This window comes from Parasteatoda tepidariorum, chromosome 9 (genome assembly GCF_043381705.1).
Source record: "Parasteatoda tepidariorum isolate YZ-2023 chromosome 9, CAS_Ptep_4.0, whole genome shotgun sequence".
Classification (NCBI taxonomy): Eukaryota; Metazoa; Arthropoda; class Arachnida; order Araneae; family Theridiidae; genus Parasteatoda; species Parasteatoda tepidariorum.
Window position 1 is genome coordinate 88,606,118 of NC_092212.1, and position 14,525 is coordinate 88,620,642.

At 31.0% G+C, this 14,525-nt stretch overlaps 1 protein-coding gene across 5 annotated transcripts in view; it reads left to right on the forward strand.

Moving 5' to 3' along the window:
• LOC107445073 (RNA-binding protein Musashi homolog 2) overlaps positions 1–14,525 on the forward strand; it is a 168,580-nt gene that overhangs the window by 105,599 nt on the left and 48,456 nt on the right. For all 5 annotated transcript variants that reach the window (XM_071185994.1, XM_071185997.1, XM_071185996.1 and 2 more), the window contains one exon: positions 62–103. In XM_071185994.1, coding sequence (XP_071042095.1) covers positions 62–103 — 42 coding nt within the window. The remainder of the gene's footprint in view (positions 1–61; positions 104–14,525) is intronic.

Below are 14,525 nucleotides of genomic sequence, written 5' to 3' on the forward strand. Positions count from 1 at the left end.
GCCAAAGAGGACTCAGTGTAACTCAGTGTCCCCTTTTTTTTTCTCTCTCTCTCTCTTTTAGATCGATCCGAAGATTGCATTCCCCAAAAGGGCACACCCAAAGGTAAAAAGGAACATTTTTCATTTTAATCAAATGTTTGACTATTTTTTTTCTCTCTCTTCTTTTGTGTGTGTCTAAAAAAAAAATGTGGTTGTTTTCAGTTCAAATCGGTAGCAAACGTAATGAAAACATTATTTACAAAGCGTTCTTAAATGCACATTGCAATAAAAAATTAGAATTAGTTCCATAGATAGTATTCATGAAACCTTAACGATTTAACGTAGATTCACAATTTTTATGTTCATTAAAACACTGTAGTGTATATCAACACAAAAAAATGGTCGAAACTACTTTATTTCTGGATTGGATTCAAAATTACAAGGCTACGGGAGTTGAACATTAATAGGTGTATACCGAAAATTGGGTCAGCTGTTCTCAACGACGGTTATAAAATAAAATATAAAATGACGAGAGCTTGATGGCAACATAAGTTCATAATGCAGCAAGTAACAGTGTTGCCAGCTGCTGATAACCGTTCACCCCCAGATAGCATTGTAAAATCCCCTAAAATTTTTAAAAAACCCCAAAATTTTTAACTTAATGTATAAGTATTAAAAAATAGTACAAAAGTTAAATAACGTAGAGAAAACGTTGCTTTAATACTTTTTAATGTTTTATTATCAACAAATTAATCTTTTTTATATTTCAATCGTTACATGATCTTTAATTTCTACTAAAATATTTAGGATATTTTTTTTCAATACTTTTTGACTTGCACATTTTTTCATAAATTTTTTTATTATCAACGATGTAGTCTTTTTTAATATTTTAATTCTAGCATTATGCTTAAGTTTTTGATAAAATATCCAACATATTTTCGTCAATACTTTCTGATTTGTATATGTTTTCGCTGTTGAACGTTTTTAACATAGAAGAAGAAGATACAAAATCCTTTACCCTTAAACCTTTAAACTGATTTTCGTGTTCCCAACCTTTCTTGTACTTTTGTACGTACTTCTTTTTTTCTTTATCCTTTTGCATTATTTTCAAACCATGCACATTAAAAATTTTAAATAATTTGAATTCAAATTCTCCAAACGTACTGGTTGATCGAGCTAAGTAATGACCTACTATATTCAACAAAGGGGTAAAGGTCTAAAATTATATCTTAATCTTTTTGTTTTGGTTTAACATATTGATTTTCATATTACCATCTCACACATTCAGTTATAGAATTTGATATTAGAAGGTAATCAAAATAAAACTAGTAAAATATATATATTACATTTCAGTGTGTATCAAACAGATGCCAGTATTTTTCACATATTTCTTTCTTAATTAACAGTAAGAATTACTTTTTTGGAATAAAAATTTACATTAGGCGTTCTTAGGATGCAATCGTTTAAAAATAAATAAGAAATTCTCCTTTCATGTACAGTGCGCAAAATACAAAAGGTATCCCCCTGAATAACTTTCGTTCTAACGATCAGACGTTCACGTACTAAGTGTCAATCTTAATGGTTCAAAGGGTTGACCTCAAATACACGATTTAATTAGCACTAACTATTAATTAAGTTACGATATCAGATACAAAAGCGTACTTTCTGTGAATAAACGTATAATTTTTTTGCATATTTGGATTTCTGACCCTAAAACTATAGAGGTTAGACAAAATTTCGAAAAAATTGGGGCATAAATTTGTGTGCAAGAAAGCCATATATATATTAGGTGTAATCCCCCCAAAATATCCAAAATAATATCACCGTAGCAGGAAAAGAAATTTAAGATAACCTTAAACGAACTATGTGATAGAAAAGAGAAAATACCTATCGTTTTTCCGTTGCTAAGCAACCAAGTTGACACAATAAAAAATAATAGGGAGATTTCGCAAATTTAAGTTAGCATCCGTAAGTTCCCGTACGTAAGGATTTAAGTAATTGGGCATGCACCCGTGAAAAAATATCAAACTTACGTAAAAGAAAATAATAGATTTTACGAAAATCCGTAAATTAAAGTGGAACAAACGTAGTGGAATATCATTTTAACTTTAACAGCAAAATCAAAACATTTACAGCGGACGTCGACGATCGTTCCAAAGCTGTGGCATACTATTCAAGATGCTTTGATCTACCTAAAACTGTGGTTCTATATGAGCAGAAAAATTTGGTAGATTTTGATGAATTCAGCGATAAAGAATGAAGTTTAATATTTAAATTTGCGTTCGAAGAATGAAAAAATTTAGTATGTGAGTGAGGTAATCGAGCAATAATTTTTTCATTAAATGATAGTTCTAAGCTACAAAATCAGACTCAAAAACGTATTTTCTCTGAATAAAAATTGAATTTTTTCCTACGCATTCAATTTTCTGACAGAAAAAATATGAAGGAGTAGCTGCAATCTGGGAAATATGGACCCCATAGTTTGAATCAGAACAACTGTCGAAAGTTTGAACATCCTTAATGTTTATTTTAATATTGCGAATTTCACACTATCTCAAGAACTTTTTAAGGGAATTGAAAAAAAAAATTGGACACAATTGTAAAATTCATTTATCTAAAGATAGTTCCATGAGAAAAATACATTTTAGTAAATATTTATTAATTTTTTATTATTTTATTTAATAATGGTCGAAAAAATTCATAACTGTAAGGTATACAATTTTTTACTTCATTTTAAAGAATGTGATTTTACATGGAAAACTGCAAACTTAGGTGGAAATCGGTTGAATAGTTCCTGAGAAATCGAATTTTTTTTAAAAAGTCGTAAGTTTAAAATTCGATTGATTTCTCAGAAACTATTCGACCGATTTCGCTCAGGTTTTGTACTTTGCCTTGCAATATTACGTTCTTTAAAATTAATGTAAAAGGTTGTATGCCTTACAGTTAAATTTTTTTTTACTATTATTAAATATTAAGTAAAATTTATTTTTTGCATAGAATTAATTATCTTTAGATAAACGAATTTTATATTTACGAGCGAAAATTTTTCAATTCGCTTTAAAAGTTCGCGAGATATGACGAAATACGCAAAAAGTAAAATTAGCATCAAGGGGTCCAAATTTTGGATCGCTCTTCTGACCAAACTAGAGAGATCATATTTTCCAGATTTCGGTATTTTTGGGGGTCAGAAATGTGAACCCATCGAAAAAGTGGTATGTTTATTCAAAGAAAGGGCTTTATTTGTGTGTCTTATTTCGTAATTTAAAATATTGCCTGCACTGATTTAGCATGTTTGAGTTTACCCTCCCGAACCACTAAGATTAAGTCCTACAACACTTAAATCCGATCATTAGATCAAAAGTTATTTTGGGTGTGGCTCCTTTATTCATTTATTTTTGCGTACTGTACATATACATTCAATCAATATTTATAGATATATTGTACATACGTTTAATATATGTATATCGAAACACATGTACAATGCTCAAAAGAAGAAGAAAAAATGGCTCAGCCTGAATAATTTTTGATCTAATGATTTGATCTGCAAATTCTAGGACTCAATCTTAATGAATTGAGGGGCTGACCTCGAATATTCTCATTCATTAATGCGTGAGATATTTTAAATTACGAAATTAAACTTCGTTCTTTCTTTAAATAAACAAATATTTGTTTCCATGGATTAGGGTTTCCCATTTAAAAAATCATTTCCCCAGTAAAAAAAACATTTTCAGGTATTTTCAGAAAATGTTTAAGCCTTAAAAAAAATTTTTTGAAACATAATGCATTGTTCATAGGAATTTTTATAAGACAAAACGTTTTATTTGACACGTTTAAATTATATTTAGGAATTTGAAATAAGATTATCGTTTGGTTTTCGAATCAGTAAAACAAATGTTCAAATGAACTTAAATTACTTTACTGTTATTAACTTTTCAACCTAACTAAAATTAAGAAAGTATAGAAAAAATATGTTACGCTGGAGTAAGTTAAAACTAAATATTCATGTTTACCTCAAATTTAACGTAAATACTCATTCCCTTGGCTTTTAGCTTTTTTTTAACGTGCCATTAAGCTAAATTATTTTTTTAAATTTATTTTTGAGCTATAAAATACATTGTTTACCGTTTTAGATATGTGTATTCTCTTAACTTAAATTTTATAACAGTTTGAAGTTCATTTTTAGTTCGGCGATGAAAAACTTAAGAATAAATTCATTGCCTTGCATATTTAAAAATAGCAATTAAGTGCGCAGTTTGATTTTCACTAAGTAGTTGCTAGTTTGTTTTGTTTTCAATCAATGTTATTGAAATAACTAACACATTTTTTTAAATGTTAACATATGTTTGTTATGAACATTTTAATAAATTGTCCCACTTTTTCACGCAATCATTAAAATAAAAAGGACACATACGAACATGAACACTAAATCCACTCTCACATGAGCAGTATGAATTCATACTTTTATACACGAAGGTAAAAATAAGGTCAAAATTACCAAAATATGATTTTGGTAGTTTTGACCATATTTTCCACTTGTTTTGGGAACATCAAAAATCTCTGTAGTTCTTACAGAAATGCTTTAGCAACGAATTTGGTAAAATTAACTATGAAAGTGATTAAAAATAATGTGTGATAAAATTTAGTAATTGTGGTAAAATTTGGTCATTTTTTCCTGACACCTTAGAGCATAACAAAAAAGCATTTATTTGGTTAAACTTACTTTTAATAATAATTAAATTGTGTGATGATAAGAACTATAATTTTGAAAACGTGAATTTCCAGTTAAACCATTACTATATGAACGAAAAAATTGCTAAATGAATGATTTAAATGCAGTATATTTTGGTTTTATTAACCAGAAGTATGTTGTTGTTGTTTTTTTTTACCAAGAATACCATTATCAGACAGTACGATAATTTTACCAGAATTTTTTTCTCCATGCATTATTTTGGTTTATAACTGAATGATTTTAAGTCTCGAAATACTTAAAATTCTGTTTATATAAAAAGCCTCAGTTGCCTCAGGCAGTTTATAAAATAATTCTTTAAATATTTCCTTATAGAGCAAAATAAAATAGCTAAATTCAAAAATGAAAAATTGCGTTTTTCTGGTAACTATTCTCAAACTTCAAAACAGTTTTTTTTAAACTATTATTTAACTTCTTTTATTCACGTAATGAACTTCTAAGAACGATTTCATTCTTCACATCCTTATTGTCACATAACAATATTTCTTTATCCCAATATTTTGGAAATAATTAGTACTGTTTGTCTAAGATAGGTACTCCGCCAGACATTCGTCTGGAGCTGTGGCGGTGACTATGGTAACGAGGTATGATAATTTTAAGTGGGGTACGGGCTCCCTCTTTAGGACTGGTTTCGGCGAGAGAAGAGACCTCTTTCATCGAAGCTACCCTCCCTAAAGTGCCCTCTTCTTGTTTCCATAGCACCAGACGGCTGCAGACTTAGTGGCGGTCAGAGTACCTATCTTAGACAAACAGTAGGCTTTTTCTGGGGGGAAGGTAGATACTTTATTTATGTCGCTCTAGAGCAGCACAATGAGCTATTGGCGACGGTCGGGGAAACATCCCTGAGGATAATCCGAAGACCTGCCATCACAATTTTAATCCTCTGCAGAGGGGATGGCTTCCCTGCCTTGGTAGCCTGAGGACCTGCGCGCAAAGTAGAACACTTTACGGTAGAGCAGTTTAACGAGGAGCGATACTGCGCACCTTCGGTCCCTACGCAGGCTGATGAAAGTGGTCACCCACCCGCTTATTGACCGCAGACAGTGGTGCTTGACTTCGGTGTTCTACTAAGAACCGTGTCTTTACGATCAGTCCACTGTGGCTTTTTTTTATCCGGTACATTCGTGCTGCTAATGAACATTTATATAGTCGGAGTGGTTTCGTCGATGTAAACCCAATCGGGAAAACAGTCATTCAACGTGTGTGAATATAGTCTCACAAGCATCCTGAGTAGCCATAAAAAATAAATAAATAAGTAGAAACTTACTTGTCGCTTAAGTTTTAAAAAAAAAATGGAATACCGTTATATTTTTTGATCTAATGATTTCGTGAGGAGAGCGACCTGAGGTATTAACTTCGCCCATTTCGCCGCATCTCTAGAAAGCAAAGCAGAATTTCCACATAATTATAAAACTAATTAATGTTTATTTCATGTGTATTTTGCCATACAATATTCAACGTTAGTTATTCATCAAAAATAGGCAATTCCATTTTAAATATTCATCAAAAAATAAGACAAATTTTTTTTTATTATGTATATATATTTTAAATATATTAGTTTGATAAGTTGATTTCCTATATTAATCAAACATTTGCATTGTTAAACACTAATCAAATTATTTGATGATTTAGTACATTAAGAGATTATTTTGAATAATTATTTCGAAATAAAAATTCAAAAGTTTTTTTTATTTAAAATTACTTTTTTTTTACACTAGAAAGACTGAAACTTAGTATATAGATCTATATTGCTCAAAAACAGTCAGAATGACTGAATTGTGAAAGAATAACTACTGTGTAAGGAAATTCGTTTAAAATTAATTTTTTATGTTATTTACAGTTATGTAGCAAGTTATTAAGTAAATATTAATAATATATTATTTGTTGTACCAAAAGTCACGAAATTCTAAGAAATTATGTCATTATATAGTACATCATTGTTTTTCTAATTGAAATTAAAAAGCAGTCAAACTGGCATCATTGGGCAATCTAGTGTTAAAATTAATTTTTAATATTTTTTATATTACTTGCAGTTATATCGCAAGTTATTAGTAAATATTAACAATAAGAAAAATTTTATGTTGTGCAAAATGTCACAAATGTCGGAGAAATTGTGTCATTATACATATCATAGTTTTTCTAATTGAAGTTAAAAAGCAGTCAAAATGGCATCATTGGGCAATCTAGTGTTAAATTTTTAAGAAACAATGCAAAAGATATAATTTGAATACTTTTTTTTATTTCTTATAGTTTATATCAAACCAATATTCTTATATTAAGTAAATAACTTCAATACATTTTCTTTTAACTTCATTTTAATTAACTGCTTTTTATTAAAATAAAGTTTGATCACGAAATTTGTATTAGAATTTAAAATTTGAGTTTGGTGGAAAAGAACCAAAATTTCAGTCATCGATGAATGTTGGATGCTTCATCGTTAAAAATTCATAGAAACGTTGTAAAAGGATTTTTTTTTACTTTGTTCGGGAATTTTGAAATTAATCACATTTTAGAATTTTCTCTAAAAATATCTCTTATGTAGTGAAATTTTGTATACCTAACCCTAACTATTCAAAAATGTTTTCAATTATTTCAAAATTGAATAATAATTATCATTCGGCAATGAACTGCCTCTCATTCACTTTTGAAAGCGAGGCAGTGTGATGCGAATTAGAAGCACTTGTGAATTAAAAATAATATGAAATTAACTTTCAGTAAACAAGTAAGTATAAAAAAAGGATTTAAAAAAAAAACATTTTAAAACTAAATAATGAATTGAGTTTCGTTCATTCATTTATTTTAGTGATGCAAATATAAAAATAATCATAAGGTGTCCGAACTCTTTAATTAACTGTTGGAACTATATTTTTTTAAATTGCACCCTATTTTTTTAACTTAAAAAATCTTTTTAACGGCGCATTGTTTATAGTAGAAAAACAACGATAAAGCTAAGTAAAATAATTTAGCTCTAAACTTTTACCTACGAAATGAGTTAAAAGCTTTTTTTTTATTAAAGGGACACTCTGCAAGTCAAAAGTAAATTCGTTCGACCACTTACATCGACTTTTCTCTTCATCTTTCTTTCAAACTTCCCAGACATATTTTTTTTTATATTTATTCTGTGGCATTTTATTTTATAACTGGGGTGGAACAGTCTACCCATTTTGTTATGAATGTTCTGCTCCGTAGCCTCGCAATTTTGAACTGAAATGGTCCAGAAGACAAGAGAACTCTTGAATCAAGTTTTAGGAATAACAAACTTTCAAAAGGGACTTTTTTTTATGGAACTAACCAACATTTAAGTTACAGGGAGAGGAAATATCTCATGGTTAGCCCGAAGGCAATCCATGATCTTTCTAACTCTAATAATACTTTTTTTCGTCGAAATGAGGACAATTTGTATCATTCACCTGGGTCATCTTGTTGATCAACTACTAACTGCATAATAACCGTGCATGATAAAAATGGTCAATATACCGACTGAATTATATTTATTTGTAGTAAATTAAATTTAACTATCATCGTCTTGATAATCCATTTTGTTAAATTATTTTGTTTCAAAACAAAATAAACCGAGAGGACTCAATTTTTCATTTCATTTCAAATGTTAATTCATTTTTCAAACGAATAATTTTTGACCGACTTCATTAGAAGAAAAGTAAAAAACCAAAATATTTTTATATTTGGATTTTTGTATAAAAAATGCCGTTGAAAAAAATAATCATTCATTGAAGTAAATTGCTAAATCTTCCGTTGAAGCAGACCGTTTTTGTGTAACTTTAAGTGGTGTCATTAATTGGTAAAAAATGGTATAAAAAAATAAACATTCATTTTTAAAAAGTTTTAAAAATTATATTTGTCAGGAGAGCTAAACATGGAGGGGACAATTTGGATGCGTTGCATCATATGCAAACATTTATGAAATCAAACATATAAACGTGTTTTTTCTGAATAAAGATATTTTTCTCGACGCAATTCATTATTTTTTTAATGAAACGACTAAGATTTATAGTTTTAAACTGAAAATTTGAATATTTTTCCTTTTCTTGTCGGGGGGGAAATTACGTAATTCGAAATTTTCTGCTATACAACTCGATTACACAACACCAATTGAACAGCGTGAACATTTAGTGGTAGTGAACATTATATGAATATTCTAAAGATGAACATTTTGAGAATTAAAACGTGATGTTTGACACAAAAATAAAAAGTTTAAAATTCAATTAAAAAAATACAAAAACAAAGAAATCAAAATACTCCTCTGGTACCTTAAGACTATCCTTAAGGTACGTGTAAAGGTACCTTGTAAAGACTATCATTAAAATGAAACGTAAATGGTTTCAGTTTTGATTGAAAATCCAGAGAAAAATTCCATTCGCTTTGGCGGGGATTGGCGCTCTCCATTGGAGTCACCCTCCCCCCCCCCATCGAATGGGGCTCATCATTTGAGTATCAACGGGCGACTGTTAATCCGAAATGACGGATAGCGTAGAGTTATACAAAGAGAGAGAGTGGATGTTAACATTTAAGATGTGCGTAATTAATGAGGTTTTAAAACATCTCCCTCATTAGGGCTACTTGAATGAGTATCGATGTGTTTGCATAGAATGCTTATCGTTCTCAGAGCATCTGTGTCTTGTGTAAGGATTTAGGATGTTCGGGAGATCATTATAAAGTGTGTATTGGAATAAAAAATTATCACGCATAATGTGTTTCATCAGAAATGCTTATTGGAAATCCGCTTCCAATAATGAATGCTTTGTTTTCCCTGAAAAATGTGTGCAAGTGAAGATTTTCCTGAAACATTAAACAGGCCTGTGCAAATATGTTATATTTTTAATGAACTATGAAGAGAGGATATTTTCAACTGGAGCCGCTACAAGCAGACTCCGATGACAAAGGACAAACAACTTACAATGGAGAGGTTCCCGGTTCAAATCCGGGTGCACCTTTCATGAACCGTGATTTCTCAGGGGATAGAGCGTTCGCCTTCCAATGAGGTGAACCGGATTCGAACCTCAGAGATGGCAAATCGATACGAATTGTAGCGTATCTACCACTACAAAATTACAACTACAATTCACTGGTATATAATACATGTTAACTCGACTCTATGTCGGGGTACCTTTTCATAGATGACGGTTGGCATGGTCGATAACTCCGCCCCCACATTGGTGACCTTCGAGCGTGATTTGATCACGCAGTAACGCCCACTTCACAATCTCTTGATGGTAACGCCTACTTCGATGGATAGTCCACATTGAACAGTTGACTTGCTATTTGTGAATGCATCATTCACCTCCTCGCGCTGTTGCTACTCAGTCTCGCCTCGATCATGCACAACGTCAGCTTGCATACTTGTGATTACTCGACTGCTAACGGCAGCAGAGGAGCGACTACGACCGTGAAATTAATACACCTCTCACATTCAGCACTCAAAAAATACGGTGATCTTAATACAGCTCTCCCGGCTTCTCACAAAACAGCACTGAATCAACTAGTGGTATTCGTTCACCGAATTCTATCACAGATATAATTCTAGTGGAGGAGTACTGTAGCGTATCTACCACTACAAAATTACAACTACAATTCACTGGTATATAAGACATGTTAACTCGACTCTATATCGGGATACCTTTTCATAGATGACGGTTGGCATGGTCGATAACTCCGCCCCCACACGAATCCTTATCCGGCTTGCACCGACCACAGTTCTGACGTGAAATACCCTCAATGGTAGACGGATCATCTGTTAGAGTCCCCTAACAGTTAGGCTAACCGTGGGAGGGTTTTGAGGTTTTCCACTCCATGTAACGCAAATGCGGGTTAGTTCCATCAAAAAAATCCTCCACGAAGGCAAATTTTTCCCAATACTTGATCCAGGAGCTCCCTTGTCTTCTCGATTGGGTTCAAAATGACAAGGCTGCGGTGTTGAACATTAGAAGCCGTAAGCCTGAAAATTGGGTCGGCTGTTCAACGACTGTTATAAAATAAAACAAAATATGTGACTAGTCTCGAGAGCAAATTTCCCCTCAGTAAGTTTTATATTATGACTGCGGCTCAACTCGGTGGAAAGGCTGAACTTCAGATCTAATTTTGTAAAACAAGTCTACAGGCTATTTCTGCATTCAATAACACAGGTACAGGATCCAAACTTTAGGACCGTAATATAAAATAGTTGAATCAGTAACCATAATTTTAAGGTCACGTAAAAAATACACTACACGCATGTTTACCTTTTTTTTTCTTCATGTTACTCAGATGTTACAAGCACCTTTTGTGAACTGTTACCTTAGAAAACCAAACCTGATAGAGTAGTCAAAAGCTTATTCGATGAGGGGATGATATACACACAATTATTTCTTCTTTACAAAATAAAAAAAGAGAGATCAATTTAAATAGTTTTTTGCTCTAAAATCAATCTTAATAGTTGACCTCAAGTATACCAATGAATGAAAACTATTTATGTAGTATAATGAGGTCAAATAGTTTCTGAGTTCAAAGAATCCTGATTTTTAAAAACTTCTATTCAATCTATTTTGCTATAAAAATTTCTATCTGATCTATTTTGCTCAGACTTTGTATTTTGCCATTTCGATGAACATGGTTTAAGAAGAAGCAAAAATTCGAATACCTTACAGCACAAAAAAATTTTCTACCCTCTTTAAATAAAATAGCAAGAAATATAAAAATAGTTATAAAGATTAATTTTTAACATGGAATTATATTAGGATAAATGAATTTTATAATTGTATTCAAACAATTATCGTTTCCCGAGATTCAGAAGGCTATTTAAAACACATTATTTCTGTTTACGATCAACTTAACAATCAATTGTTCAGTTTTCTGCGTTAACTTGTCTGGCCCTATCTATGGCACCAACACTATGTGGGAAGGGGAATATTCTAAATTCATTGAAATCGCCGTTTATGCAGCGAGAATCACAGCACAGAACTTGAAAGTGTGTGAGTTAACTTTGTTAAGTGAATATTAAGCGTCGAGATAAATGAAGTTAATTTTTCTCACACCATCTGTTGATAACACATCAATAATAGTCGATACGAGTTTCGCATCCAACCACAGTGCTGACGTAAAATATCCTCTGTGGTAGACGGATCATGGGTTAGTCACCTTGCCATCAGGCTAAACGTGGGAGGTTTTCGTGGTTTTCCACCCCATGTGATACAAATGCGGATTAGCTCCATCAAAAAGTCCTCCACGAAGATAAATTTTAACCAAATACTTGATACAGGAATTCCCTTGTCTTTTGGATTGGAATCAGAACTACAAGGCTACAGAGTTGAACATAAGTAGCCGTAAACCCTTAAAATTGGGTCGGCTGTTCAACGACGGTTATAAAATATAAAATAAAGCACATGCATAACGTAGAAAATGGGTTCTCCCCGAGAGTTGTTACACTTCAAAGATGGAAAAACTGCGAAAAGCATTGAGGACGACGAGACTGAATAATCGAAGGTGAATTTCTAACAAAAAACTGTTCATTCCGATTTTCAAATCTTACTTTTTTTTCTATCATCGAAAATTGTAATTTTTTTTGTTGAAATTTTTGGGTGATGTAAACAAAATCTTGTAATATTCATGTATATTTTGTAATAATCATGTATATTATCAAATTATCTCAAACTCACAAAATCAACTTTATTGGAGCTCTTTCCCCATATTCCACTCCAAATGGGATTATTTTGAGTAATCACAACTTTAAATTAATATATTTTAAAAAAGTATACCTTTTATTTAATGAAACGTTTTAAAGAGAAAATATAATAAATAATATATTGGTGAATATTATGAATTAGTCATAACACTATTCATATATATTCTCAATTCATAATGTATTTTTAATATTTCAAAATAAATAATACATTATGAATTGTATTCAGGTATCTAAGTTTTCATATTCGAAACCAAAACATGAAATCAAATACGTAACGTTAATTGCCTTTATAACTTGCAACAAACAGTGCTTTATAACTTAACTGAATATTAAACTGAAAAGACTGTTTATTTTATTACCAATTGTAATGGATTAGTAAACAGCAAATATAAATGCAATGTTTGACAATTAAAAGACTACTTTCTTAACAATAACAAACGACCTATTTAATGTAACTTCCACGCTAAGCGGTTTTCAATCAATAAAGTGATGCAATTCTTCAAAAACAATATTGTGAGTTACGCCATGGATTTCACATTTTCAGCTAAACAATCAACAAATTATTCTTAATATGTGGAACTGGGTGACTTTTCTTGCTCATTATTTTTTCTTTTTTTAGTCTTGGTGATCATTTGATAAAATAAAATTATCGCTTCGAAGGACAAAAACGATTTAAAGAAAATCACTTCAAGCGCGAAGCATTAGAAATCTTAAGCACACTACAATTAAAATTTCATTTGTTAAGAATGTTTGTATTATTTTTTTTTTGTTCAAATTTTGGCTGAAATCCTATTTTCCAGATGGCGGCTATCCCCCAGTATTTTAAGCGCCAAATATATCAACAACAAAAATATTTTAAGTTTGAGAAGTACTTTTTTGTGACCGGTGTGGGCATTTTATTCTGTGTAAACTTAGTACCCTTATTAAAGTCGAGTCGAACCCTTAAGATTTCATTTAATAAATCCGAAATGAAGAATTTTTTCAAAGTGTGTCGTTTTTAACCTTCACTGTACAGTCCCTGTCTAAATTATTATTCGCAGTACAAGATTATCTGTAAAATCTTAATTACCAGGTGATATTTTACAGCTTTATTGTTTATTCTCGATTGAAACCGGTTTACACTTGTTTACGTTATTGTATCTATTGGATAAATTAGACGTTTCATAATATAAATTTGTTGACAGTATGAATTAGACGATATATTAAATAACTATAGTATATTTATTATGTCAAGCGTTATATTAGTACATTATAATAAATAAATCAAATTATGAAACGCACTGTAGTTTTTTAATAATGACATGTTTTGCACGAGCTTATAGGCAATCTATATGTATATTTCTCTTACACGGCACCAAAAAAACGCCTCATTACAACTCCCCGAATGGCAACGTTAGAAAATCGACCAATAATTGCTGCTAAAAATGTCACATGGCAAATCTAGTTGAGGTGGCTCAACATATAGCGCTTTTAAAAACGGAAACGGAAATAACCAGAGAGAACATCAGCATGTTGTTCAATTCAGCTGCTGCAATCTGATACTATTAAGCTAGGCAGACGTGAGTAATCTTTGTCGATAGATCACTATTTTAGTATTTTGTCGAAAGCGCTTTTTTCACGAATTTGTATAGACTAAACCAGTTTTTTAGTCATGGACAACTTAATGTTGGCCTCTCTAGGGTTAGATCATTTGACAGCCTAACAATGATAGCTCCAAGTCCAGAAATTTATAATTGTGTGTTTAAGGAAGTTCTTAATCTTTAATAGTAATTATTTTTTTCTAAGCCCTTAATCTTTCTCACTATTTGTTCGCATTTAGTATTTATTGCAAATTAATGTTTAGTTTCTGCAAGTTTTTCTTTTGTATGTCAAACTTCTAAGACTTATACTTACGTTTTTAACAAAGTTGTGAATCGTTCATGGTTATTATTTTTTAAAAACATAACGTTTTGTTTATGCAGGTTTTTCCATTGCAATTCACTTATTTCAATTTTTAATAGACTTAATTATAGCCAAAATTTTAACCTTTTTAAAGAGATATCAGTTTTAGAAATTTTATCTTAAGATTTTATACTATAGCACATTTCTCTTACATTCCATTTTATTTGAGATTTATATTTGAAT